The sequence below is a fragment of the Ochotona princeps genome, chromosome 25 (genome assembly GCF_030435755.1).
Source record: "Ochotona princeps isolate mOchPri1 chromosome 25, mOchPri1.hap1, whole genome shotgun sequence".
Lineage (NCBI taxonomy): Eukaryota > Metazoa > Chordata > Mammalia > Lagomorpha > Ochotonidae > Ochotona > Ochotona princeps.
Window position 1 is genome coordinate 25782521 of NC_080856.1, and position 25967 is coordinate 25808487.

Consider the following 25967-nt stretch of genomic DNA (forward strand, 5'->3'; position numbering starts at 1 on the left):
ATCAGCAGACAGAAGCTCTTTCTGTCTCTCCTTCTCTCTGTCATTCTGCACTTCCAATAAAAACAAAATCTTTTTAAAGAAACGTTTTCTATGTATGCTTACAAAAACTCATGCACTGTTGATAAATCCTACCTGGGAAGTTCCCACTGCCCTCAGCACCCTCGTGGCTTCTGCTCCCAAATCATTAAACCTTTGACTCTACATCCCAACCTGTTAAACATCGCAGAAGAAAGAAGGAAATATCGTAAGAAGGAAATAAAAAAGCTCAGTTAGTTGGATTCCAGTTCACTGAGGCTTTACTGTAGGAAGCCACGCTGGAGAGCCCTCCAGCCTTGGGAACATGCAGTCTGCAATCTGGATACCTTTTATTTAATTTCAAGAATTCCCTTTGCACGGCAAAAAAATGGGGGGGGGGAGGGGCTGAGGAAAGCGGAGCAGCGCAGTTGGGGGAAGGGCAGGAAAGCGGAGCACTGTGGAAGCGGGGGTGGTGCCAAGTGCGGGCTGCCCACCGTGCTCCCTGGCTGCGAGAGAAGCAGGGTCTGTGGGAAGAGCAGAAAGCTGTTTTTGACACAAACAAGGGTCCTGGGGCATGCCGCCCCACCCTGGTGCCTGGCCATGCAAGACGCTGAAATGGGGTCCGTGGCCCCTGCGGCGTGGCGTCCAGGGCCACGGAGCGGTGCACCAACGTGAAAGGGAGTCCTTTGGGCGCTTCCCTGGGCGCCTGGAGGGTCTGCGTCCATGTCCGTGATCACGGTCAGTTAACGGATAGCACCAATTGGGAGGCCCAGAGAAGGAGGGCTACTGAGGCTCAGACTCTAGCACCCACTTGCCAGGCCCTCCTGGAAGAGGCTCACTTCCTGGACAGCTGCTCTCCAGGCCACAGCCTCTCCCTGATTCCCTCTGCCCTGGGGAAACTGGGAGCAGTCACCCATGAGGTCTGACCCAGGGCGCCAGCAGCCTCTTGGAGGGCTGGGCCACCAGTGTGCAGTGAGAAGATGCTGCTGCACCAGATTGAGGGACGGGAGGTGGACAGGACTGGCTAAGACTGCAGGGGTGTCACTCTGGAGCTGCCTGCAAAGGGCTTTCCAGAAGCACGACCCCAGGGCATTTGGTAGCCAGTGTTTTCCCTAGTGCTGGTAACCCTGTGAGTAGACCCCGCCCCTCCTCACTGTGGCTTCTGATTCAGAGGAGAGGGCAGGAAAGGGGGAGCACAGAGACCCGCCCATAGGAGCAGTCCCTCGGACACAGAGGTAGGCAGTGCTTGCGGTGGGGACACTGCGCTGGCCAGCAGCCCTGGAGCGGCTCCCGCCTGGCCACCGCCACTGTGTGATTATGGGGAAATCGTCTCACTTATGTCTCACTTTCCTCAGTTATGAGATCAGGAAAATCCTACCCCACCTATATCGGGGGGGGGGGGGGATAGGCTAAGGGCAAAAATAGATAACGGATAGAAAACACTTTTTAAAAAGTATAAAGCGCTACTCCAACGCGAGGCAGTGTTGTCACCATTAAGCTGGTACCCTTAGCACATCCCTTCGCTCACAGCTCCTGTTCTCAGGGTGCCTCTTAGGCCTAAGGGCTTACTTCTCAGGCACCGGGCCATTTCCCTGACCGCAACGTGCAGCCCCAGCGGCCACGGAGCACACTGGGTGGCACGAGGAGGGTGCATGAGGATCACCGCCCCTGTATTCTTCTGGCACCTTCCCCGGGCAGCTTGGTCCACCCTCTGAGATGAGCTGGGCTGTCCACTCAGGCTGGACAGATCGGGGGGTGACCCCATCCAATCCTTTGGGGACCCTGTCTGGAGTGTAATTCCTGTGTCCAATTTCGGGCAGGTGGAGGGTAGAGGGCAGGAAGGTGCACCAGGAGCCACGGGGCAGGTTGGTGGGTCCCCAGGATACCCAAGGGCCGGTCAAGCCCTGGCTCCAGTCCGCCCCTCTCCCCCCAGCCCAGCCCTAGTCTCGCTCGGGAGGCGCCTGCTGAGGCCGCGGGGCCCCTAGGCCTGGGCCGCCGCTGTGCACGCGCAGGTGGTCCTTGAGCGACTCTTTGTAGCGGAAGCTCTTGCCGCACTCGCCGCACGTGTAGGGCCGCTCGCCAGTGTGGATGCGCTGGTGCTTCAGCAGGTTCTGCTTGCGGATGAAGCTCTTGCCGCACAGCGCACACTGGAAGGGCCGCTCGCCCGTGTGCAGCCTCTGGTGGTTCTGCAGGTGCTCCTTGCGGCTGTAGGTCTTCTCGCACTCGGAGCACTTGTAGGGCCGCTCGCCGCGGTGCGTCATTTGGTGGCGGATGAGGCCCGAATGGCAGTTGAAGCTCTTCTCGCATTCCGCGCACTCGTAGGGCCGCTCCTTGGTATGGCTGCGGTGGTGGATGATGAGGCTCTTACGCACGCCAAAGCTCTTGCCGCACTCCGGGCAGGAGTAGGGCTTGCTGCGTGCACCATGCAGCAGGAGGCTTCGTCGCAGCCCGCCAGGGCAGCAGCTGCCACAGCCACCACCCGCACCTGTGCCTGTGCTGCCACTGCCGCCGCCGCCACCACCAACACCACCAGTGCCACCACCGCCGCCGCCACCACCCACGCCACTCTCCCCACCAGGCTGTGCCTCGCTGGCACCTCGCTCCCCAGGGAGCCCAGGGAAGTCTTCGTCCAACAGTCCACGGTTCGGAGGGCCCCCGGGGTTCTCGGCCACAGGGAGTGGGGGCAGGCTCTGCTGATGGGGCTGCGGCTGGGTCTGCGGCTGGGCCTGGGGCTGCGGCTGTGGCTGCGACTGCTGCGGGGCCTGGGGTGGGTTCTTCACGAGCAGCAGGCTGTCACCTGGAGGGAAGGCGCAGAGACAAGGTGACCGTGTGGACAGTGTGCTCACACCTGGGACCCCACACATCCCTGGGTTGGGGGCCAAGGACGCTTGCTGGTTGGGCCTCAGTTTCTAAGGAGACTGATCAAGATGATAGACTTGCCAAAGTCTGGCAGGGGAGCACTAAAAGCAGGGGACAGCACAAGAGGGACAGGTCACCCCTCCGGAATGCTGAAGCCAAGGGGTGGGGGCTCCGGTTATCAGGAAGTTACTCTGGAAGTCATGGTTTCCCGGACATCAACAGACTGAATTGTAGCCTGGTGGACAATGTTAGTTTATCGTGAGGAAAATCTTTCATCTGACAGAATAACTGTCCCAAGGCCTTGAAGGAGTAGCCCGTGGCAGGGCATCGGCCATGCGGTCCCGAGGGCACCTCCACACACTGCTGTTCCCCCCAGGACACGCTGCTGCTGCCTTCAACACTCTGCCTTTCCCTAGCAGCCAGCGGCCTCCAGGCCACCTGCCGGCGACCCTGCACTGCGTGGGAGTGCACTGGGGCCAAGGCCCAGGCTCAGGTGCTGTGTGCTTCCGCCTTCACCTCCTGACAACCTTCTCTGACCTCGAGGCTCCCTCCTCCTGCCCCCTCAGCTCAGGGCCAGCTGCTCCCTGAAGGCCACTCCTCGGGGTTCCCTTCTGTCTACTCAACCCTTCATCCTTCCCCCGACCAAGGTCTGCTCTTAATCAACAGCTTCAACGGACTGGGCGCCCCTTCCCTTCCCTTTTCCCGTCAAAACCAACCAGGTGGAGAACCAACTTGACAGAACACAGGCCAACACAATCCTCTCGTGTCAGGGGTCAGCTGCCCTGTGGGTCTCCCTCTGGGCAGTGTTGCTGCTCTCTCTCCTTGCTAGGTGCTCTTCCCATGAGGACTGGGCACCAAGAGATCACAGGTGCATCCACCTCCCGGCATACTTCCCAGGAAGCCCATCCTGAGGAGGTCCTCCTCTGGCAACTCTTCCAACGCCTTACAAGCATCCATCCACTTCCCTGCCAGGCGGCCAGGTAGCCAGGGCACCAGGCTTCTGCTCCAGCCTCTGTCCTTGCTGCCTGATGCAGCTTGGCTCCCCCAGCACTCACCCCCTCTGCTTCTCTCTGCTGGGCTGCACCTGCCCTGAGGACTCCCTGGCCTACAGCTGCATGGCGGCAACTGGACGCGGACGCCAAGAATGATACAATCTCAGAAGGACCTCTACACACAAACACAACCGAGTGCCCTGGTCCCCATCTCTAATTTTCCACTCTGGAATTCTAACAGGCACAAAGCAAATATCTGTTAGCTAAATAGAGACCAAATCACACTCCGCAGGTGTTGCCATCCAGGTAGGGTGACCTGGTGCCAGGCTCCTGACCCACCACTCACTCTGGAAGCAAGGGGTAACCACTGGACTGCAAAGCCTTATCTATGCTTCTTGCTTCCACAGGCCCTCACGTGAGCTGGGTTTTTCCTCACTTTACACTACGCATCTGAGGGCAGCAGGAATTCAGACATTAATATCTACATCCAGGAATCTCTTACCAAAATGCAATGTCCACTTGATCTGCATATCCCAGGGGTCGGGGAGGAGGCTGGCAAGTGCAGGTATCATATATTTCTGGATGTTATTCTCTATGCCACTGCCCTCTTGCCTCCAACCATTGATGATACAGGTCCCAGCAAGAGGCTTCTTCAGGCCTGGGCACTCCCACTTGGCTTGGAAAACTCACCAGGTAGGGCCTCACATGGTAGCCTAGTGGATAAAGTCCTTGCATGGCATACGCCGGGATCCCATATGGGCCCCATTTCTAATCCCAGCTGCTCTACTTCCCATCCACCTCCCTGTTTGTGGCCTGGGAAAGCAGTCAAGGATAGCCCAAAGCCTTGAGATCCTGCACCTGCATGGGAGACCTGCAGGAAGCTGCTGCCTCCTGGTTTGGGAAAGGTGCAGGTTCAGCCATTGTGGTCATTTGGTGAGTGAACCAGCGGACAGAAGATCTTTCTCTGTTTATCTCCTCTTCTCTGTATATCTGCCTTTCCAATAAAAAATAAATATATCTTTAAAGAATTACCAGGTAACACTGAGAGACGAGGATTGGGGGAGAATTTCCTGCCACAGTGGCCTCTGCCTTCAAGTCTGTAGCTAAAACTGGAGGCGTGGGGGCTGCTGTCATTACCTCCAGGGCCCAGTCTCCCGCCAGGCCAACAGGTTCCCAAGAGGACTCTTTTCCAGCATATATGAAGTAAGCACATGTGTTGGTCTTCTCCTGTCCTCAGTCTGGCAGAGCTGAACTGGGAGAGTGTGACCTGTTCGGCTGCTTTGGGAACAGCCCTGCAGACTTAGGCACAAGCATGTCTTTGGCTCTGAGGTGGATATTACATTTCTCCAGGACATCAGAAGCATGGGCATGGAAGGGTTAGCCCTGCAGTAATCACTCTGATTGACCAGAGACACCAGGCCAACTGTCTGGAAGGTCAGGTGATGGGACAGGGTCCGAGAAGGAATATTAGCCTGACGCTGAGAGTGTTAAAGAATCCACAAACCTATACCTAGGTCATTACGTGGCTCTTGAAAACACCCAAGACACTCAGTTCCATTTGGGGGGAGAAAAAAAATTCCCTCTCCCTCAGACAGCCTTCATGCATTTCTCCATTACTTCAGGGCTTTAGCTCCAGGCCCAGGCCCTGTGGCTGCTGTTCTGCAGGCTGAGAGCTGCCTGCCACTTTCAGCTGTGCCTTGGACAAACTGGATCAGCTCCTTTACAGGGTCTGCTGGTAACAGGCTGAACCATGCTCTCCATGTTGCCTAACGTGGCCTGATTTGAAGCTAGAGTCACTGCAGAGGCAGTCAGTTCAGATGAGGTCATATTAAAGGTTATCTCTGACCAAGACATCTGGTACTGTTACCAGAAGGGAGCCAGCCACATTCGGGACCCTGGATGACATCGAGTGGCTGCTGGAAGTGGCCCTCTCCTCTACCTCAGATACAGGAAGAAAAAAAAAATAAAGGAAGAAATAATGGTCTCATTCACTTTCCACTCTTCCTTGACCCGCTTCTCCCTAATCAGTGGTCCATATGAGTATATATATCCTTTTCTTTTTATTTTTTTTTTAAAGATTTATTTTTATTACAAAGTCAGATATACAGAGAGGAGGAGAGACAGACAGGAAGATCCTCCGTCCGATGAGTCACTCCCCAAGTGAGCCGCAACGGGCCGGTGCGCGCCCATCCGAAGCCGGGAACCTGGAACCTCTTCCAGGTCTCCCACGCGGGTGCAGGCTCCCAAAGCATTGGGCCTTCCTCAACTGCCTTCCCAGGCCACAAGCAGGGAGCTGGATGGGAAGTGGAACTGCCGGGACCAGAACCGGCGCCCATATGGGATCCCGGGGCTCTCAAGGCGAGGACTTTAGCTGCTAGGCCACGCCGCCGGGCCCTATATATATCCTTTACAACTATGTAATCATCATCAAAAAATAAATATATTAAAAAAAAAAACCAAGAAGGGAAACAGACATACTGGCAAACAGACCACCATATAAAGATGAGAACCAAAGAGAAGTATCTAAAGCCAAGGAAATGCCATGGGCAGCAAGCCAGGGGAGGCCAGAGAGGGGCCACATAGGTTGCAAAGCAGGGAACCTACCGCCTCCTTGACTTACAACTTTTCATTAGCAGAAGCCCAAAGCAATACATTGCTGTTGTGTAAGCCACCTAACCCAGTCTGTGAGACGAACTTCCGACGACCCTAGGGATGACTTCTAAAGCAGAGGGACAGTGCTTTGCAGCAGAGCATCAAAAGGCGTCCCTGGGAGGGCACCAATGCAGCAGAGAGGGCTGCCTGAGGGCTTCGAAAGGTGCCCTAGGAGAGCCCCGCAGAGCAGAGGGTTACCTGAGGGCACTGCTGCAGAGGGCTGCACTGCGGAGAAGACACCTGGCTGAAGCCAGCCATCAGCCCTGGTGTCAGGCCTCCATTAACCGACTCGGGAGGAGACTCCCAAGGGTTCTGGCGGGTGTATTACTCACTGGGGCCAGAGTCCAATCCGAGCTCGCCTTCCACGGAGTCGCGGGGGCCCCAAGGGTACGGCTGCTCTTCCTGCTTGATCCAGGATAAAATGTCATGTGCTGAGATGAGAGACTCTGGCATGATGGAAAGAAGTCAGTATGAGACCTTGTTCATTTCCACTCAGACTCCCCTCAGAGATGTGGAGACCACTGCATGCAAAGGTTCCACACAATTCAGTGCTGGCTTTGGTCCCTCTGGGTCCCTCTGCTGCATTTACAGGTGTGCTCCCACCCTTAGAAAGGCCTTCCTAATGAGCACCTTGGTGTGTCCCAAGTAGGCCAGAGACGAGAAGGATGTACCCTACATCTGGACTGTAGCAGCAGTTAGATTGAAGCAGGCCTTCTGACTCTGTCAGCTGAACTCACATGCGACCCAGGAGGACAGCTTAGCTCTGCTGACCCAAAAGTTCAGCCATGGCAGCAGCCATCACTGAGAACTCCTGACAATGCACTCCCATGATGCCTCTTTGTAAAGGTCACAAGCTACAGGCTTAGACTCACACCACTTCTCATCTTCTCTTCCTGATACAGGCAGTGGCATGGAACACTGGCGCCCCAGCTGCCAAGGAGAAGGACGCTGGATTCACCCAGCTTTGCAAACCCCACAGCCATACGTGGCCCCAGCAAGTGGAACCCCTACCCCCCTCAATCTTTCATGCTTTCCTGAAAGCCTGGAACCTTGCCTAAGAGTTTATTGAGAGACAAAGAACCAGTTTTCACTCAAGAGAAACTCCAGAAAATATAGCTTCCTTTCTGACCCAAAGACACAGCTTTTAGAAGCTTTTCCATTGTTTTGACTGTTATAAAAAGCAGCATTGAGATAATTTTAATATCAATTAAAAGAGACAATAAGACATCAATCTAATAGTTCCGCTTTGGAAACTGCGGGTAGCCCTCTGCGCTGCTTCCAGTGTCTTGCTCACCTGAATTGGGGTCTGTGGGGATGTCTCTCTCAGCCAAATCTTGCTGATCCCATACGCATTGGTGCTCCTCTTGCTTAATCCGGGATAAGAGTTCCTGGGCAGAAATCGGGGAGTCTACTCGTGGGAACAAAAGCAGGAAAGATGTGAGATGGAGTGAAACTGCCCACAAGTTTGTATTTTTGATTGACATAATTATCTTTCTCCTAAAAATCAGGCATAGGTCTAATTAGTCTCATTAGCCAAAGATGAAGTTGGTTTGTCTCCAATTAGCAGACCATTTGCTGCCGGTACATGGATGCTACTGGGGACACCATGGTGACATGACAGTGGCTTTAACACAGTCTCCGTGCCTCAGGCACCTCCATCTCCCACAGCGAGCTTCCCCTTCTCATGCTGAGACCAACATGGGATAGAAGATTCCTTAGGAGCGGGGCTTCCTGGGGAAACAAGCCCTGCCAGGAAGCCTTTTATCTTGGTTATTTAAACAAGAATTTGGTAACATGCAAAAAAGATCAATATTTTCCTTTTTCTAGAGTCCAGTGAACTTCATTTACTCTTACTGCCTTACTTCTTAAAGATCTCTCTGCCAAGACAGTATTGTTGGGCTGTTTGCAAGGAACATGCCCGAGGATAGACAAGTCAAAGTCTCTCTATCCAGACACTGTCGTCACTTACCTTTGGATTTCAGGCTTTGACTACGAGGGGTGAGGCATGAGGTGTGCGGGGCTCTAACCTATGAATGGAAGCTAGCATACTTTGGGTTGGTGAATATTATGTGTCAACTTGGTTGTCCAGCACCCAGATATATGGTCAAGCATTATGCTAGGTGGTTCTATGAAGGTTATGCTTTAAAACTGGGATGAACACTTAAATCAACAGACTTCGAATAACACAGACCACTCTCCAGGATGCAGAAGGCCTCCCCACTGGAAGAGGGGGCTCTGCCAACAATGGCGTTAGATCTCCAATCTGCTGCCTGCAAGCCTGCAGGATTGCAACAGCCACTTCTTTTGACCTCCCGGCACATGCCTGTATACACGCATACTTGCAAGGCTCTGTTTCTCTGGAGAGCCCTGACTCGTCCAGGGGCTCCCCCAGAGCTCTCCCCTATAATTGCACAGCTGGGAATACCATTCAAGAGGAGCTCCCCACAGGCCTGCAGGCATCAGGGGGTCTGGCACAGATACAGCACCTTGTATGTCCTTCTTCCCAACAGCGGCAGCCCTGGCCAGCCAGGTAGCGCATGTCTTCTATCCACATTCCCCCGTACAGTCCTGTCAAGCATTTTCCCGGGAAGCACTTAGTGCTGCCATGATGCTGGTTTTAACGGGGAAGGGAGCAGGAGTTCAAACAAGATCAATAAAGAGAGGAAAGAGAACAAGCTCATCTCAGCCATACTGGCAGATTGTCAATGCCATGTGTCATGTTGGCACCCTGGAGATACCCTGTCTCAGCTCAGTCCTGGACTAGCTCTCATCTCTAGCTCAGCTTCTAGCCGGGCACACACTTCAGCTACCCCTGGGGCCCGGCAGGCCCTGCTTCTCCCCCCCCGGGCGGCACGCTTGCTCACCAGTGATGGATTCCGTGGGGATGGCTCTCTCCTCCAGGCCCCGCTGGCCCCGGACACACATGGCTTCCTCTCGTTTCACCTGGGAGGACACATCTTGTGCAGTCACCAGGGGCTCTGCTCCTGGGGACAGAGAGTGACATCACGTGATGTCTTCTTCCTGCAGGGTGCTCACCTGTATTCAGAGGCAGTCTGGCTGACAGCACCTGCCAGGGGAGAGGACTGGCTGACATCTTGGTCTCAAGTTGAAGCATTGGGGGACCCTGAGGAGCAGAAGGACCCAAGGACAGAGAAGTGGCCGACACTCAAGAAAAAGGGGAAAACAAACAGCAAAATGAGGTGTAGTGAGGCTTGAGGGAGATACTGAGGGCACAACTCCAAAACTCCATGCTGTGAAACAATGGGTGCCATTCCAGGAGGGGCTGTGAGGGTAACCTCTACGTAAGGGGCAACTTGTCCTGCTTTTTCATTCCACTCAGAAGTCGGCCTGGCTGTGGCTAGACACACCACACACACACACACACACACACAATTACTAAGAAGTTAAGCAGAGCCAATAGCTACAAGACCCCTCTTGAGAGGAGTCACACATCACATCCTTACACCTGAAAGATACTGACACATCTTCACACGGAACCATTTTCCTCTGCTGCTGTTACAGGGTGGGATGTGTTAGCTCCTGGCAGGAGACCACTCAGGCAACAGGAAAGAGATTAGATGAGGACTTTGAAGATGGGCTCCTGCCTTCCACACTGCCACCACACCACCACACCACCACACTGTGAGTCAGCCATCTAACCTCTCTGGGTTTTGGTCTTTCCATTTAGTCTGTAAAATGGTCATACTAATCCTGTTGTGTCGCTCACAGAGTGATGGATTGATGAATTCAGTAAATTGTTGAGGTTATAGTGTTTTAGATGTCAAAAGCTACCACATAATACCAGCTACTCTTACCTCAGCAGCAGAATGCAAACATAAGGGAATGCTGGATGACAAAGGGGAACAGGCCATTGGAGATTCAGGACAGCCAAATGCATAGAAACAACATCGCTGGCTGCCAGGGGCTGGGGTAAGGGGAGCTAATGGGCACAGAGCTTCTTGCAATGCTAGTGTTCTGGAAACGGGAAATGAAGCTGGTTGCATGCCTCTGTGAGCCACGGAACTGTATGTTTTAAAAGAGCAAACTAGATCCCAAGAAAAATATAAGACTGGGAAGGACAGGGTAAGAACGTTGTCTTATAAATTCCCCTGTAAGGGAAGTTTCCATGAAAATGCTTTCCACGTGAGGTAGGGACTTTCAAAAGGGAAAGTTAAAGATTTTCTAGCAAAGGAAAATTTAAGTACTCTCTCAGAGCAAAGAAAGGACATCACAGCCTAACCACAAACTAGGTTTGTAGATGCAACCTCACAAGCTACCTTACAGCAGAACTCAAAGAGGTACCCACATGGGGTGCTGACCCTGCAGGCTGAGGGCTAACCTGATAAACCATCCAAACAGCTCCTAATTCTGTCATTCAAATAAGTAAATAAATCTGCTTTGTTTAATAGAAAGAGGGAGACAGATCTTTTTTTTTTTCCCCTCTCCTAAAGAGATTATTCATTTGGAAATCAGAGTTAGTGTTACAGCAAGAGAGAGAGTGAGAAAGGAAGGCACAGAGATATCTTCCATCTATTGGTTCACTCCCCAAAAGGCTGCAATAGTCAGGTCTGGGCTAGGCTGCAGCCAGGAGCCAGAAGCTTCACCTGGGCCTGCCATGTGGGTGCAGGGCCTAAGTACTTGAGCCATCCTCCACTCGTTTCTCAGGTGCATTAGCAGGGAGCTGGATCAGAAGTGGAGCAGCCAGGACTTGAGCCAGCGGCTGCATGGGATGGCAGCATAGCAGGCTCCAGAATTACCTACTATGTCACATGGTAGCCTTATAAATCTAAAAACAGGAAAATGTTCTCTAATTAAAAGCACAGAAGGAGAGAGGCCCCAGACAGGTGGAAGGTCATAAAATTAGGCAAAGAAAAGTTAGAGCGCCAGTGTTCATTTGGTCTAACACTATCAGCGAGAGCTGACACCCTCAAGCAGACTTCAAGGCAGAGTTGGGACTAGAACCCCTGTACCTTCTATCTCGGGGAAAGTGTGAGAACATGACACTTGGTCACCCTGAGTGAGGAAAGAGACTGCAGGGCGTGTCTGCACGTATGGTGTGTTTGTGTAAGAATTAGAATTGTGTCTAATCCTCTGCCTATGGTACCAAGTATCTGTTGTTGACCCAATGGCTCCACTTCTGATTCAGCTCCCTGCTTATGACCTGGGAAAGCAGCAGAGGCTGGCTGAAGTCCTTGGGACCTTGCACCCACGTGGGAGACCCAGAAGAAGCTCCTGACTCCTGTCTTTGGATTGGCTCAGTTCTGGCTGTTGCGACCATTTTGGCTGATCCTAGGGTCTTCAAGAGGCTGTCACGAGCCCAAGCCCTTCCTCACTCATCTCTCTACCCAACTCATCCATAAGTGGAGAGCCACACGGATTTGATAAACTAAAAGGCAAACATGCATGGCAGGGTTTCCGGCCCTTTAAATGACCACCAAACATGAGCAACGACAGGACTGCTTGGCAGAAGCAGCTCAAGAGATGTTCCCTCTCGAAATAAGCAATGGTGTCCCCCAGCACTCCACGTGGGTGGCCAGCACTTGTCACCCGCCCTCCCCTGGGTCTCCTGGTGCCATCCTCAGCTGCCATCACCTGTGTTTGGATCCATTGGGACTTCTCTCTCCTCAGGGTGACGCTGCTCCCACACACAAGGCTCTTCCCGGGGCTCTACCTGGGCCGGGGCATCGGGCTTGGGCACTGAGCTCTCGGAATCTGGAAGAGAATTGGGAAGGAAGAGACGGCTGAGTGAAGTTGACCAACAAATCCAGTTCAAGAGTGAGGGAGAGCTCTCTGCCACCACAACTCCCCATCTTCCCCTACGAGCAGCAGTTACACAACTAAGAAAGGTGGGTCATCTCGTACCAGGATCCTCATCAGTAAGTCACCTGAACTTGGAGAAATGGCCCTTGGAGCCAATATCACACAGGCCGCAGCTTTGCCCAGACTGTTGGGATGTAGCTGACAGGGAGGCACAAATGGCTTTCTTTTCGCTGTTGTCCAGAGTAGCAGTTGTGCAGTGACCTCCACGGTCATGGACCCTGCTCATGGGCTATCATTTTTATCCCATTGTAAGTTGCTCTATCTTACTAGCATTATAAACAACTAATTTCTTGAGTACCCGTTGGGTATATAAATATGAAACAATCCTTGCCCAGGGGTTTTAACACAGGCTAATCCAGACACTGCTTGCCCAAGGGCAGGGCAGGCATCCTTACCGAGGGACATCAGGGTTTTGTAGTTCTCCTTCACGAGGTTGTTGTAAAGCTCCTTCTGCCATTCATCCAAGTTCTTCCACTCATCCTCAGAGAAATAAACAGCAATATCCACAAAGGTCACAGGAACCTGGGGTAAGCAGAGTGTTAGTCTAGTGCTTCCTGCTTGTTGCTTACTGCTCCCTGCACCTGCAGGCCAAGGTTAGTCATCCTTCCCCCAGAAGCTGTTCTTTGCACTCAGGGCTCCCTGATCCCCAACCTCCAAATTCCAGCCCACATCAGATTATTCAATGGGGTCAGTCCTCTCTGTCCCTGAATTCATGCTTCCGTAACAGTGATGGTCAATGGCACTTGTTTTTTTAAATGCCTTTAACCACAACTAGAACTATTGGTGCAGTCAGTGAGCTTCCTGTGGCATTTCAGGTGACAAAGATGTGGTAAGTTCCCACAGTACCAGCAAGCCGAGTATAGTAAAGCCCCATGGAAAACCTGCATTTCAAGTCAGACCACCTCTGTGTACATGGTGACATTCTTCTCGCTAAAACAGGTATAATTTAAAGGCACGTGCTAATGCTCCAGGATCTTCCGTTTGGAGCAGAAAGCTCCACTGTAGGGGCCAACATCATGTTTCAGTAGGTTATGCCTCTACCTGTGATGTCAGCATTTTATATGGGTGCCAGTTTGATCCAGCTTCCTGCTAATGACCTGGTAAAGCACCAGTGAATGGCCCAAAGCCTTGGGCCCCATGTGGGAGATCTGGAAGAGACTCTTGGCCCCTGGCTTCTGATTGGTTCAGCTCTGGCCACTGCAACCATTTAGGGAGTGAACCAGCAGATGGAAGATCTCTGTCTCCTCTCCCTCTCTCTCTGTAAGTTTGCCTTTGAAATAAAAATGAATTAATCTTTGAAAAAAAGAAAGCTGCACTGCAGCATGAATCACCACTCTATGCCAGTCACTTGCAGTCAAGGTACTCTAGCCATGACACAAACCCACGTGTCCTTCCGCAGCTCACTGGCAGGACCTAACCAAGGTTGTTCACAGCGGTTTCACTTGCATAACTGAACTTCCTTCCCCGACCATGCAGGCTTCCCCTTCACCACCTTCAATGCCTCCTGAGCATTCCTCTCTGAGGGATTTCACTCTCACTCAGAAATCCCGCCCCTCGATGATCCCTTACTCCTCATCCATTAGTCCTTGAATCCGTGTGTACATGGTCAAAGCTGGCCTGTCCAGCACCTTGGGACCAATTAAAAAAGACGGCACAGTCAGTGGGCACACAGCTGCTGAGCCCAAGCGGGATGAGTGGGCAGCCCCTGTACACAAGTTAGCCTCCTGGCCAGGTGCACCTGATCCCCAGGGCACCCTGCACAGGTGCAATGTGCATACCTGGCTGGGGTCATCCTGTTCTCACCCACAGAAACCAGCTGCCTTTAGAAACAGAACTACAACTCTGAACTCCTTGGGCCTTCTATCAGACTCTGGCAACTCCCCAACTTAGAAAAATCCACACAGCTTTCATGCTTCATTTTAATTCTCCATTGTTCCATAAAATTCCCAGGATCCTGCAGACAGCACCCACCAGTTCATGCCCCTGTTTTCCAGGCTGCTTTGGAAACCTTCTGTTGATCTCTTGTTGAATAGGCTTGTCATAAACTTTTTGTTTTTTTGGTAAGAGGATAGGGTTTACTTCAAAAAGCCAGCAGCCTTAGGGAAAGAAGGTTCCCTCAATCCCAAATGAGCTTTTTTCCCCGTTACAATCTTTTCAGTCTTGTGAACCTTCTCCTACCTTCTTGTCTTTGCTCTCGGGTAGACTGGCAAGTTCATCCTTGCCTTTCCTCTTGCCACAGATACAAGCCCTTCCTTTCTGCTCCACACGATCTTTTATGCATGCAGTATCTCTCTCTTCACTAGTTCCCTTGGGTCATCCCAACCTATGCGAAACCTTGACTCAACATTGCTATTTTGAAGGAGCCTACTCTCCCTCTTCACGTCTGGTTTTCCTTCTTCACGTCGTGGGCATGTTCGTGCCCCTTCGAACGTACATACTCTCCACTTGATGAGATTGCATCCTGCAGGATTATCACTAATCTTCTCTTGTCCCCCTTGCCCTTTTAGGACCTTTTGAAAGGAAGCACCTTTCTAGAATTTTCTCCTCCTTGGTTCCCACCTCTATGTCCCCCGTCAACCTGGCTCCTGCCTTCTACACCGTTCCTCTTCCTTTCCCAAGGCTGAGGCTTCATCCTCTCCTGCGTCCGTTTCTTCCTTTTCCCTGGGCAATTTCATTCTTTTCAGTTCAACTATTCCACTTTGAAGAAGACACTTCAACTTGCTTTCCTCCTTTCAAAAGTCAACAGTCTTCTGAGCAGCTCCACTTAATCAACTTTAAGGATCTCACACTCAATGTATCCAAAATCAAACTCATTATCATTCCCAACATACTAACGCCTCTTCTTCAATTCCCATTTCTGTGGTGGATTAAAAGTAGGGAATCTTATTCTCATGGTTAGAAATAGATATCACTTTCTTCAAACTGCACTGTGACAGGATATAACAGAAGTGCTGAGACTGGCCTGAGACTGCACCAAGCTGCATTGAAAAGACTACCCATGCACTGGCCAAGAGTCAATGAACACAAAGGATCACAGAGTTAGCATGCTTTCTTCAATCTGGTACATAAAGAGAAGACATCTAGTATGCCCCAGAGTCTACAGTGAAATAGAACTATCGCTAGCAACACTGATTACCATTCTTATGACATTTGATGATTGGGGTGGCCTTAAAACACACCCACAAATTCTTTGTTGCTTTAAGAAGTAGAGCCTAGATTTTGTCTGTAACAGAAGTGACAGCACACAACTTCTGAAACTAGGTCAGAAACGACCCGTAGCTTTCATTTAGTCTCTCTGTCATAGAAGAGAGGGCTGGCATGTCTTGAGGATGTTCAAGCATGCTACAGGAGAGGCCCCTCTGCTAGGGCAGTGAGGCCGCCCGCTAACAGGCAGGCAATCACGCATCTCAGAAGCAGACCCTCCAGGCCCAGTCAAGCCCTCAGATGACTGTAGTCTCAGCCAGCAGGATTATAAATTCATAAGACTGAGCCAGAACTGCCCAACTCAGCTTTTCTTGAAAATGTTAGAGGACAAATATTTCACTGCGCAATAGCATGTTAGGCTAATTTGTTACGTAGCAATAGGTAAGTAATACAATGATCTACATAGTGTTCTACCAGAAACAAAATCAATGAATCCCCACAACTCCATGAGGTGAGTGTGTTGTGATCTTCATTTTACAAAACAGTGAAACTCAAAGGAACTTGCTGGGAATTCACCCACTTATTTATACCTTACTTCTTTCAAAAAAGCAATTGAGGAGATTCAGAGACAGTGAAAAACATCAGTTTAGAAACATCGACATGTGGCAAAGATTCAGATCTCAGATCCTCTAATTCTGGGCCCCAAAACAGTCCCACCCTTCCATGAGGGCACATGATAACTCAAGACTCCTGATGTTAAGGCTGCTATGGCAGTAGAGTGGGTTAACCTAAACCTCACAATGCCAGCATTCTATACTGAGCATCAGTTCAAGTTTCAGCTACTGTGCTTCTGATCCAGCTTCCTGCTAGCACGCCTGGGAAAGCAGCAAGAACGGCCCAAGCATGTGGGTCCCCGACATCCATGTGGAAGACAAGGATAAACTTCCTGGTTCCTAGCCTAACCTAGACCTGGCTGTTGTGGCCATTTGGGTAGTGAGCCAGCAGATGGAAACCTCTTTCTTTCTCTGTCACTCTACCTTTGCAATAAATTAATAATTTCATTTTAGAGGACTCATTAAGGGAACAGGACCCACACAGTGCCATGTGAGGAAACAGCGCTGTGTGAAAACACACAGCACAGACAATAGAGAAGGGATGCTGACTGTGCTAGACAGGCAATATAAGCAAAACCATATTCACAGGGAGTCTACGCACTGCAGTGGCCAGGGAAGGTTTTGAGCAGGAATCAAAACCATTCTTACAACTCAGTTCTGTGAAGTTTCACAAAACCATGTTAAACATCTCCTCTGGTACAGTCACTGGGTTGGCCACCTCAGCAGACAGGGAGACAAGTACAATTTCCCTTCCGCAGAGAGACCAGCTGTGCAGCTTGGGAGAGTGGGCAATTATCACTTATGTATCAACTCTACGCCAGGTACTGGTAGAGACACAGGGACACTGCAGTGAGCCAAGGAGAATTCACGTTCTGGTCAGGGAAAGCCAAGCAAGAAGACAGAAAAGGAAGACTCAAGATGCCTGTGACATAGATGCTTTGGAGAAAATCCAAGCAGGGAACAGGAAATGCAGGGGATTGGAGCAGCGGGGAGTACTTGGTTCTCTGACCTAGCGGGACTATGGAAGGACAACAGGGTAAAGTGTTAACCAAACAGCTCTCTCACAAAAGAGAAGGCCACTGTCTGAGGAAAGGACTTCTTGGTGAGGAGTCAGAGGCAGGAGCCAACGAGAGGGAGTACCGCAGAGAGAACGCCAGCGAAGGGAACAGTCAATGCCTGGATCAGACGGGAGACCACTGGAGAGGGATGGGCAAAGGAGTACGGAGACTGAGTCACATTTTAGAAGCACTGCTTTGGCTGTTCTGTTGAGAATAGATTCTACGAAATGGGGTGGACAGGATGGCAACAAGACCAGTGGAGAGCTCACAGCAAAAATCAGAGGAAACACCATGGCTCACAAGAGATAAGGGTGAAAGCTAGGGTGGTGAAGGGTGCTCAGAATGTGGGTTACTTATATCTTTCACAGGCAGAGAGACACAGAAAGATCTCCTATCCACTGGTTCACTCCCCAGATACTCACAATGGCTAGGGCTAGGAGACATCAAAACTCCTAGGCTTGCTTGCTAGAACATACAAGCAACTAATCTGGGAATACCTCAAAGTATCTTTGGAGATCTCCCCACTTGAACTGCTGGACTCAGAATTCTAACCAAGAAAAGACAGAAGACAGAATAGGACAATCATTCATCTCAGCTACATGTTGGCAGCGAAATATGGGACAAATGGAGACTTCATGATGGACCATATCAATCAGTGGACCACCTCATCGAGCAAAACTGGCAGTGACTCATAACTGGAGAACTATTAACTCCACTTGAGCACATATCTCAGAGCATGCCCCACATCCGGGACTTGGGGTGGGCGGGAAACCGGGTGGGGCTTCTCCCTCAATATCCCCTTTTACCTCAGATACATGATGGAAACAATATGGACATAATAGCATTGCCCACCTCCCTATCCCCCTGAACCTTTTTTTTTTTTTCTCTTTCTTGTTTTTCCTTCAACTATAGTTAACTATGTAAAGATTGTCAACAACAATACAATAAAATGGATTATAAAAAAAAAAAAAAAAAAAAAAAAAAAAACTCCTAGGCTTCACCCTAAGTAATGGAAAGAATGACACTGCTTCCACGTGGGAGACCTGGAGGAGGTTCCTGGTTCCCAGCATCGGATCGGTGTAGCACCGGCCCGTTGCAGCTCACTTGGGGAGTGAATCATCGGACGGAAGATCTTCCTCTCTGTCTCTCCTCCTCTCTGTGTATCTGACTTTGTAGTAAAAATAAATCTTTAAAAAAAAAACAAAAAGACAACTTGCTGATAGCCAAATAGACATGTTGAATTGGCAAGTGGGGATTCAGGGAGAAAGTAAGGCTAACAGGGAAATTGGGGGGTAGTATGGAGAGAAACAGGACATGTTTGGGTGTTGACAGCAATCAGACTGCACTGAAAACAATGGGAGTCCAGGTAAGTCTGCTCAGGGGTGTGGGTGTCTGAATCTCCCAGCCACATGGTCATAGCTCCCATTGATGATCATGTGGTCCAGACCTGGGAGCTGGGCAGGCTGCGCAAGGTAGCTCCAACTGATGGCTAACGTGTGGCTTGGTTTTCGAAGAGGGAAGACCAGGCAGGATCGAACAAACCTTAGCTCACTGGCTAGTGTAGAAACCAGGCTGGAGTGCAGGTCATGCTAGGATAGGCTGTCATCCTTCCTGGTCTGCATCAGCCAGGGATGGGAGCAGATTGAGCAGGGCCAGGTTTCAGCACCTGCCAGTGAGAGTTGGGACTAGGGGCAGGCCGGGGCAGGGTTATAGCATCCAAAAGCAAAGGCCAAGACAGGGGAGGGACTATGCTAAGATGGGTAGAGCAACCACTGGCCCATTGGCACTCACAAGATCTATGGCTAGGAACATGCTTGGTTGGGGAGCAGAGGACACAACCCTGGGTTGTGGTTCCTACTGGTGAGTATGAAGGCCAGAGTGGGGGCTGCAGTCTGGCTTGGACATGGCTGCTGTGTCCCTCACACAAGTGTGGACTGGGTCTGGGATATGCCAGACTGGGCTTGACTCCAGCACCCACTGGTGCGCATGACAAACAGGGCAGGTGTAAGACAGGCTAGGCTAGGTCACTGTCCCTGTTGAGCCATGTGTGAGCTCTGTCTGGGTGTGGACCAGGTTCGGCTGGACTGTAACACCCAACAGTAAAAACCAGAAGTGGTGAAGGCTGGTCAGGAAAATTCACCGTTCCTGCTAAGACAGAAGGTAGACTAAGTAAGGCTGGCCCATGGACCCACCGATGGGTGCGGGATCTGGCACTGGGAGAGATTCAGATGGAGGAGCTTGGGGAATTCCTGTAGGGACACAGTCCCTGCAGGTGAGTACAACAAGAACCATGATAGAGAGCAGCCCAGACCAGGCCAGGGAACGGTACCCACTGTTATACATTTGGGGTCTGAGGGTGAACCAGGCTGGGCCAGTTCATATTACCTGCTGGCGAAGTCGAGCACCAGAATAGAGTGTGGGTCGGGCCAGGTTCGGTCACAACACATACCAGTACATATTATGGCTGGGACTGGGTGACTCCTGGACTGGGCCAGACTAGCCCTCACCAGCCTGAGCTGGAATTGGGATGGGCTGGGTCTAGCCAGGCTACAGCACCCACTGCCAGACTAGGCTGCAGCACCCAACAAGCACATGTAAGACCAAGAGGGGAGCGGGGCAAAGCCAGTAGTGGGGTCTGCGGGGGCTTCCCTGCTGGACCACAACTTCCACTGGAGACAGTGAGTTGGGATGGGGACAGACCAGACTGGGAAGGGCTACAACACTTGTTGGCCTTGTGTGGGCTAACCAGGGAAAAGCCAGGCTGGGTTGACTATTCCTACTGGTGTATGCATAAGTCAGAGTGGGCGTGGGTTGGATGGACTGTGCCACAGCATCAGCTGGCACAGCTGGCATGGGGGACAAATTCTGTCAAGTCACACTGCAGAACCATCTGGAGAGTGCAAGATCCGGGAGTGGGAGTGTCCTATTAGGGAAACAGTGGACACCTCCCTCTTGGGTTGCCACTCGGACTAGTGAGCATGAGAGCCAGCAGTGGGGCAGGCACTACTAGACAGAGAGTGACACCTGCCAGCCTGTGTGTGGGCTAGATAGTGTGGTTGCTTGTGTTGAACCAGGTTTCAATGCCCATTGATGCGTTATGAGAGCTGAATGGGATGTGGGACAGATTGGACCAGGCTGCTGTACATAGTGATTAGCACGGGAACCAGAGCAGGGGCTTATAGGGGTTATTGTGGGTCGCTTCGCCTAGGTTGCAACTCCCACCAGTGTATGTGAAGAAAGAATGTGTAGTGGGCAGGACTGAGCTGGGCTGCAACACCCATTGGTTTGTGTAGAAGATAGGGCTGGAGACAGAACTGACTCAGCAATTACAAACACCAGGATGTACATAAGCTGATTGGAGTGATGGACTTTGCCGGAACCTATATTGGCAAGCACACACAAGAATCAGATCTGGGACCACCTACGATGAAGTTTCTTCGGGGATCCCCCCGCAACTGAACTGCTGGACTCAGAACTCCAACCATGTAAAGAATTGCAGCTTCCACGGTCTGACCATGGAGCACATGTGCCAGAGCTGGACCTCCTCAGTGGCTTAGACAGAGCAGTGGACAGCATAAACAGAAGCACATGGAGGATGTGTGTGGGGGTCATTCCAGGTCAGGTTGCAGTATCTCTGTGATGGGAGTAGCCCTTGACCCTAATCACCCTAATCAACTATGCAAAAATCATAAAAATAAAAAATAATTAATAATAATAAAAAAAGGAAACAATGAGAGTAGGACCATGTGTTTGGCTTAGTGGGAATACACTGTTCGGGATGCGCACATCCCATATAGCAGGGTCTGAATTCAAGTCCTGGGTTTACTTCCAACTCCTATTTCCTGCCAATGTGCATCCTGGGTGGCAGCACAGGATGGTTCAAGCAGCCAGGTCCCTGCCACCCATGGGGGAGACCTCAATTGTGTTCCGGCTCCCAGCTCCGGCCTGGCCCAGTCCTAGCTGCAATGGCACCTGGGGCAGGGAATGAGCAGATGAGAGCTCTGTCTGGGTCTCGCTTTGGACTCGCCCCTCCACCTCTCAAATAAACAAACCATCAAATTGAATGAAGTCACAAGAGAGTGAGTGTAAATGAAGAGCGAAAAGCTGAGTCTGAGTGCAGAGACCACTCTAAACACTTGGAAGCTGCAAAAAGGAGGCAAAACCTGAACAGAAAATGAAGCAACCGCTGATGAGGCAAGAAAACAATCAAGAAAGAGAGATGCTCTTGAAGTCACACGAAAAGTTTTCTCAAGGAGGGGCCTGGTCACCTGCTCTACACCTGGCGCTGCCGAAGGGGCCAGAGGAGGAAGACTGATAACTGATCACTTTAATATTATGGACACCATGAGGGCCTGGGCAAGACCAACAGGGTGGACGAGAGTGAACAAAAGCCTAATCAGAGAGGATTCCAGGGAGAACGAACCAGTTACCCACTTACTGGGGTAGAGAACAGAGGAACATGTTAAACAAGCCCATGAAGGAGGTTTGACAGGACAGATGGCTCAGTTCCTTCCAAGATAAACTGCAAGGAAAAATAAGAGCTAGATAAAGAACTTAATATTAAAAAAAAAAATGGACCCAGAGTTGTGGTATAACAGGTAAAGCTACCACCTGTGACAGCAGCGTTACAGATGAGTTCCAGTTCTAGACCCAGTTGTTCTACTGACTGAGCTCCCTGCTGAGGTCCTGTGAAAGCAGTAACAGACAGTCCAAGCCCTTGGGCCCTGCACCCCGGTGGGAGACCCAGGAGAAACTCTGACTCCTGACTTTGGTCTGGCACACTCGGGGAGTAAACCAGCAGATTGAAGCTCTCTCTCTCTCTTCCTGCCTCTCCTTCTCTCGGTATAATTACAATTTTCAAGCAAATAAATAAATCTTAAGACTTAACAGGTGAGCCCGGCGGCGTGGCCTAGTGGCTAAAGTCCTCGCCTTGAAAGCCCCGGGATCCCATATGGGCGCCGGTTCTGGTCCCGGCAGCTCCACTTCCCATCCAGCTCCCTGCTTGTGACCTGGGAAAGCAGTCGAGGACGGCCCAAGGCTTTGGGACCCTGCGCCCGCGTGGGAGACCTGGAAGAGGTTCCTGGTTCCCGGCTTTGGATGGGCGCGCATCGGCCCGTTGCGGCTCATTTGGGGAGTGAATCATCAGATGGAAGATCTTCCTCTCTGTCTCCCCTCCTCTCTGTATATCTGGCTGTAATAAAATGAATAAATCTTTAAAAAAAAAAAAAAAGACTTAACAGGCATACCAATCGCAGTGTGTCAGCCTTATTTAAAACATGATGCAAGCAAAAAAAAGGGGGGGGGAGAAAGGTAGAAACAATTGAAAATAAACAAAATATGCAAAGATAATCGATGACAAATGGTCCCTTGTCAGTTGCATGTGAGAAAAACCGAGTAAAGAGCCACAGAAACTTTCAATCCAATATAAACCTCAGGGAAGGCCTAGAAATCTCAAGAATAAAGGCCCCCAGGTCAGACTGCAGAGCAAGGGGAAGCTAGCCCTATTGGAGTAGAACATTTAAGATCAGGAAAACAGACTTGAAAGACACTGAAATTAGACAGCAGGGAGCCAGAAAAATCTGTTGGAAGGGCTAAATCAAGTCAAAGGTTTTGTCCACCAGAATAGTTCCTCCCCTCCAGCCCTGCCTCTGCAGACCACCTCATACCTTGGGGGCTTCCCCCTTGCTGCCAGGGGGCAGCCGCAGCACCCAGAAGTTCCTGTTGCGCAGCAGGTTCTCCAGGTTCTCCAGGCGCCGCTGCAGCAGCCCGTACTCCTGCAGCAGCGTGCCCAGCACGGCCCACTTGCTCTCCATGTGATTGCCAAACTCCACGGCCGTCTTCTCGCAGTCGGCCAGCTTCTTCTCGGCCGTCCCGGTGCGTCCCTCCAGGTTCAGTAGTTGGCTGGCCTGGGCATCCACCTTCCTCTCCACAGCCTGAATGGCGGCCACCACGGTCCAGAGTGAGATCTCTGCTGTGGGTAACTGGGGCTCTCGCATCATGCGGTCAGGGAAGACCGGGGCCCTATCTGGGAAGGGTGGGAACTGAAAGGGCATTGGTCGCCGGGCATCCATGTCCCATTCTTGAGCCTGTGTGCGAGAGGGAGAAAATGGAAGCAGATGGCTTAAGAACAGGTCCAACCAATCCTACACTACAGATCAGTTTTCTTCTCCCAGAAACCCACACCTCCGACTAAGGGGCTCAGCTGGGGTAGCCACTCACCTGCTCAACCAATTACGCTTGCATTCCCTGCCCCTGGGAGGCAGGATGGTCATTCCTTCACTGCGTTTGCCCTGTGGCAACTCAAGGCCATGAACCTTTGGCTACTTTCTCTGAATCACCCAGCTGCTTTCTTTACATGCTAGACTTAAAGACAGACTTCATGCTTGCCTCATGTGTTTTGTTTTGGTTAAGAAGTTGCATGTAAGCTATCTGACGCTAATCTTCCCAGCAATCTCTCAGCAGGTTAGGGCAAGACTGATTATCTTTGCTTTGGACATGATGAAATCCAGGCACGCAGAAGCAGCTGTCATTCCACAGTGCCTCTCAGTGCTACGGTGCTGCAGCTAACAGAAACACCTGGCAGGCAGGTGCCACAGCCACCATGCCCACCATGGCTTCACACCTCCTGAGGCCATCACCAACGGGAGAGACCATAGCTCAAGATCTCTGATTAGACAAGAAACTTCTTTCCCCACCCTCCACCACACACAACCATTTTTAAAATAAATAATAATATTTGTCTAAAACTAAAACATGTTGACCCATATGTCTCTCAACAGGTGAAGGAGGGAAGCAAAGATTTAAAAAAAAAAAAAAAAGATAAGCTCTGGGCCCCTTTCATGCTTTCTAAGGAGGGGGAGACCCACCCTGACCTGGGGCCTTCCAGCTTCATCTCCCAGAAGGTGAGGTTGGGAGCTGAGTCCTGTGTCCAAGACTTCAAGAAACAGGAGGCACTGTACACAAGCTGTCCAGGAACAGGTGCCATATTGTGTCAGCACCCCAGGGGCTTGCTGGGCTCACTATCCAATCCCTGGAATGGCAAATGCAGATTTGCTGTTCTTTCCGTTGCTGCTAAAGAAGCCCTCCAGATGAAGAAAGTGGGGCCCTGCTGCCTTGAGGTGAGCTGGGCAGGCCATGAGTGACAGCCCGGCGGGCAGGGCCATCCTGAGACCCACCTGCAGGTCGCGGGAGACAGAAGCAGATCTAGAGAACACCAGCCACCATGTGCTGGGTAAGAGCTGGGGGCTATTTTCCCCTCACAGAGGGCCTGACCCACTGCAGACAGGCAGGACAGCGTGAGCTGAAGGAGGCACCGATCGGGCTTAAGCTGAAAGAGGTCCAAACAACCCAGCAACTCCTGCCTAACTTGTTGGAACCCGGCTGGGTCCAACCAGAGGTCAGCTCAGAGACCCATCTGGCATTCTGTCCAGAGCGCACACCTCGCTACGTGCCCACGCTGAAACCCTGGTTCTCAAACCACCGGCACCCCTGGCACGGCGGATGGAGGCCCCACTTTCCCCGGCGTCGGAGCCAGCCGCTCTGGGACGCGGCGTGGGCGTCGGGATTCCCACGTCCAGTCAAGTTTGCCAACCGAACACGACAACGTCATCTCCCCAGGGCCCCTGCAGGGTCACCCCCAGCGCAGGGAGGATGGGGGAGGAAGCAAGGTCTGCTCGTTGCACTTGGCAGGGCAGAGTGACACAGTCTCAACATCTCTCTGGCCGCCGCGTAAACATGGACGAGCCGTGCGTCCCCGCGGCCGCCCAGGAGGGCTGCGGGTAAACCCTCTGCTTGAAGACGGCGCACAGGGCAGCCGCCGCCGGGCTTAGAAGGGCAGAAGGGTGACGGCTCTGCCGGGTTCCGGGAGGCCACAGCCAGGCCCGGGCCCAGCAGCACCCCTACGGGCCTGCCGGGTGGCCCGGCCCGGGCCTGGCGCTCGGGGCCTGCATCGGGCCCGCTCCGCCCTGCGCGCAGCAGCCCAGGGTCGGCGAGGGCCTGACGCGGGCGCCGCGAGGCTCGGCGAGGCCAGCCCGGCCCGCGCCCCGCCCCCACGGCCGCGGCCATGGCGCCTGCGGGGGCTGCACCCACCTGCATGGGCGGCATTCCCTCGGCCATTTCCCCGCGCAGCGCCGGCTCCTGGTGGCAGACCTCCTCCGGGGGCAGAGCCTGGGCCCAGCTCCAGCTCCCACTGTCCAGCCCCAAGCCCTGGATGCCCAGCTGCTGAGGCTGCGGCCGTGTTGACACAAACTGCATCCTGGGAGTGCTGCTCCCCGCTCGGGCCGGCCAGGGAGAAGAAGAACGTTTTCCAGGCGCCTTCCCCCTCGCCGGGGCCGGACAGCTCCATCTACAGCCCGTAGGAGCAAACAGTCCCCTTCGGCGGCGCTCCCCGCCCTCCGCCGCCCGTGCGCCAGCCAATGGCCTCGGAGCTGCTGCCTGCCTGAGGGGCCGGTCCGGGCCACTCCTCGCTGGGGTCGCTGCCGCCCCGGAACGGAGCAGCTTGCAGCTCCTGGGCCCCCAAGGGGCTTTGAAGTCCCCTACCGTGCACGACCCTGGACGGTTTGCTTTCTGTTCATTGTGCAAATTGGGCATCCCAGGAGAAAATGGTGCCTGACCCTTGTTAAAAATTTTGAGAGAGTAACTGCTGACTGCAGGCACTTTTCTTCTGGTCTTTCCCCTTCCCTCGCCCCCTCAGCCCTCTGCCCGCTCCTCACATTGCTAGGCCAGGCCCAGGGTCTGGATGACAAAACCATCAGTGCTAATGTGGTGGTCTCCTGCCTCTCCTGGTGGTCAACCTGCATTTCAACAATGGCCAC

At 52.3% G+C, this 25967-nt stretch overlaps 1 protein-coding gene across 2 annotated transcripts; it reads right to left on the reverse strand.

The window, feature by feature from the left end:
• Positions 1–262: 262 nt before the first annotated feature.
• On the reverse strand, positions 263–25521 carry ZNF282 (zinc finger protein 282). 2 transcript variants are annotated; one of them, XM_058681311.1, is made up of 8 exons: positions 25243–25521; positions 22821–23240; positions 12734–12860; positions 12111–12230; positions 9383–9496; positions 7813–7926; positions 6851–6964; positions 263–2812 (listed from the first exon to the last, which is right to left on the reverse strand). In XM_058681311.1, exons 1-8 carry the CDS (start codon positions 25405–25407, stop codon positions 1956–1958), a joined length of 2031 nt encoding a protein of 676 aa, XP_058537294.1. In that variant the 5' UTR covers positions 25408–25521; the 3' UTR covers positions 263–1955. The 2 variants fall into 2 exon arrangements, with proteins under 2 accessions (XP_058537294.1, XP_004594497.2); XM_004594440.2 differs by having other exon boundaries at positions 9383–9502; positions 25243–25520.
• Positions 25522–25967: the final 446 nt, after the last annotated feature.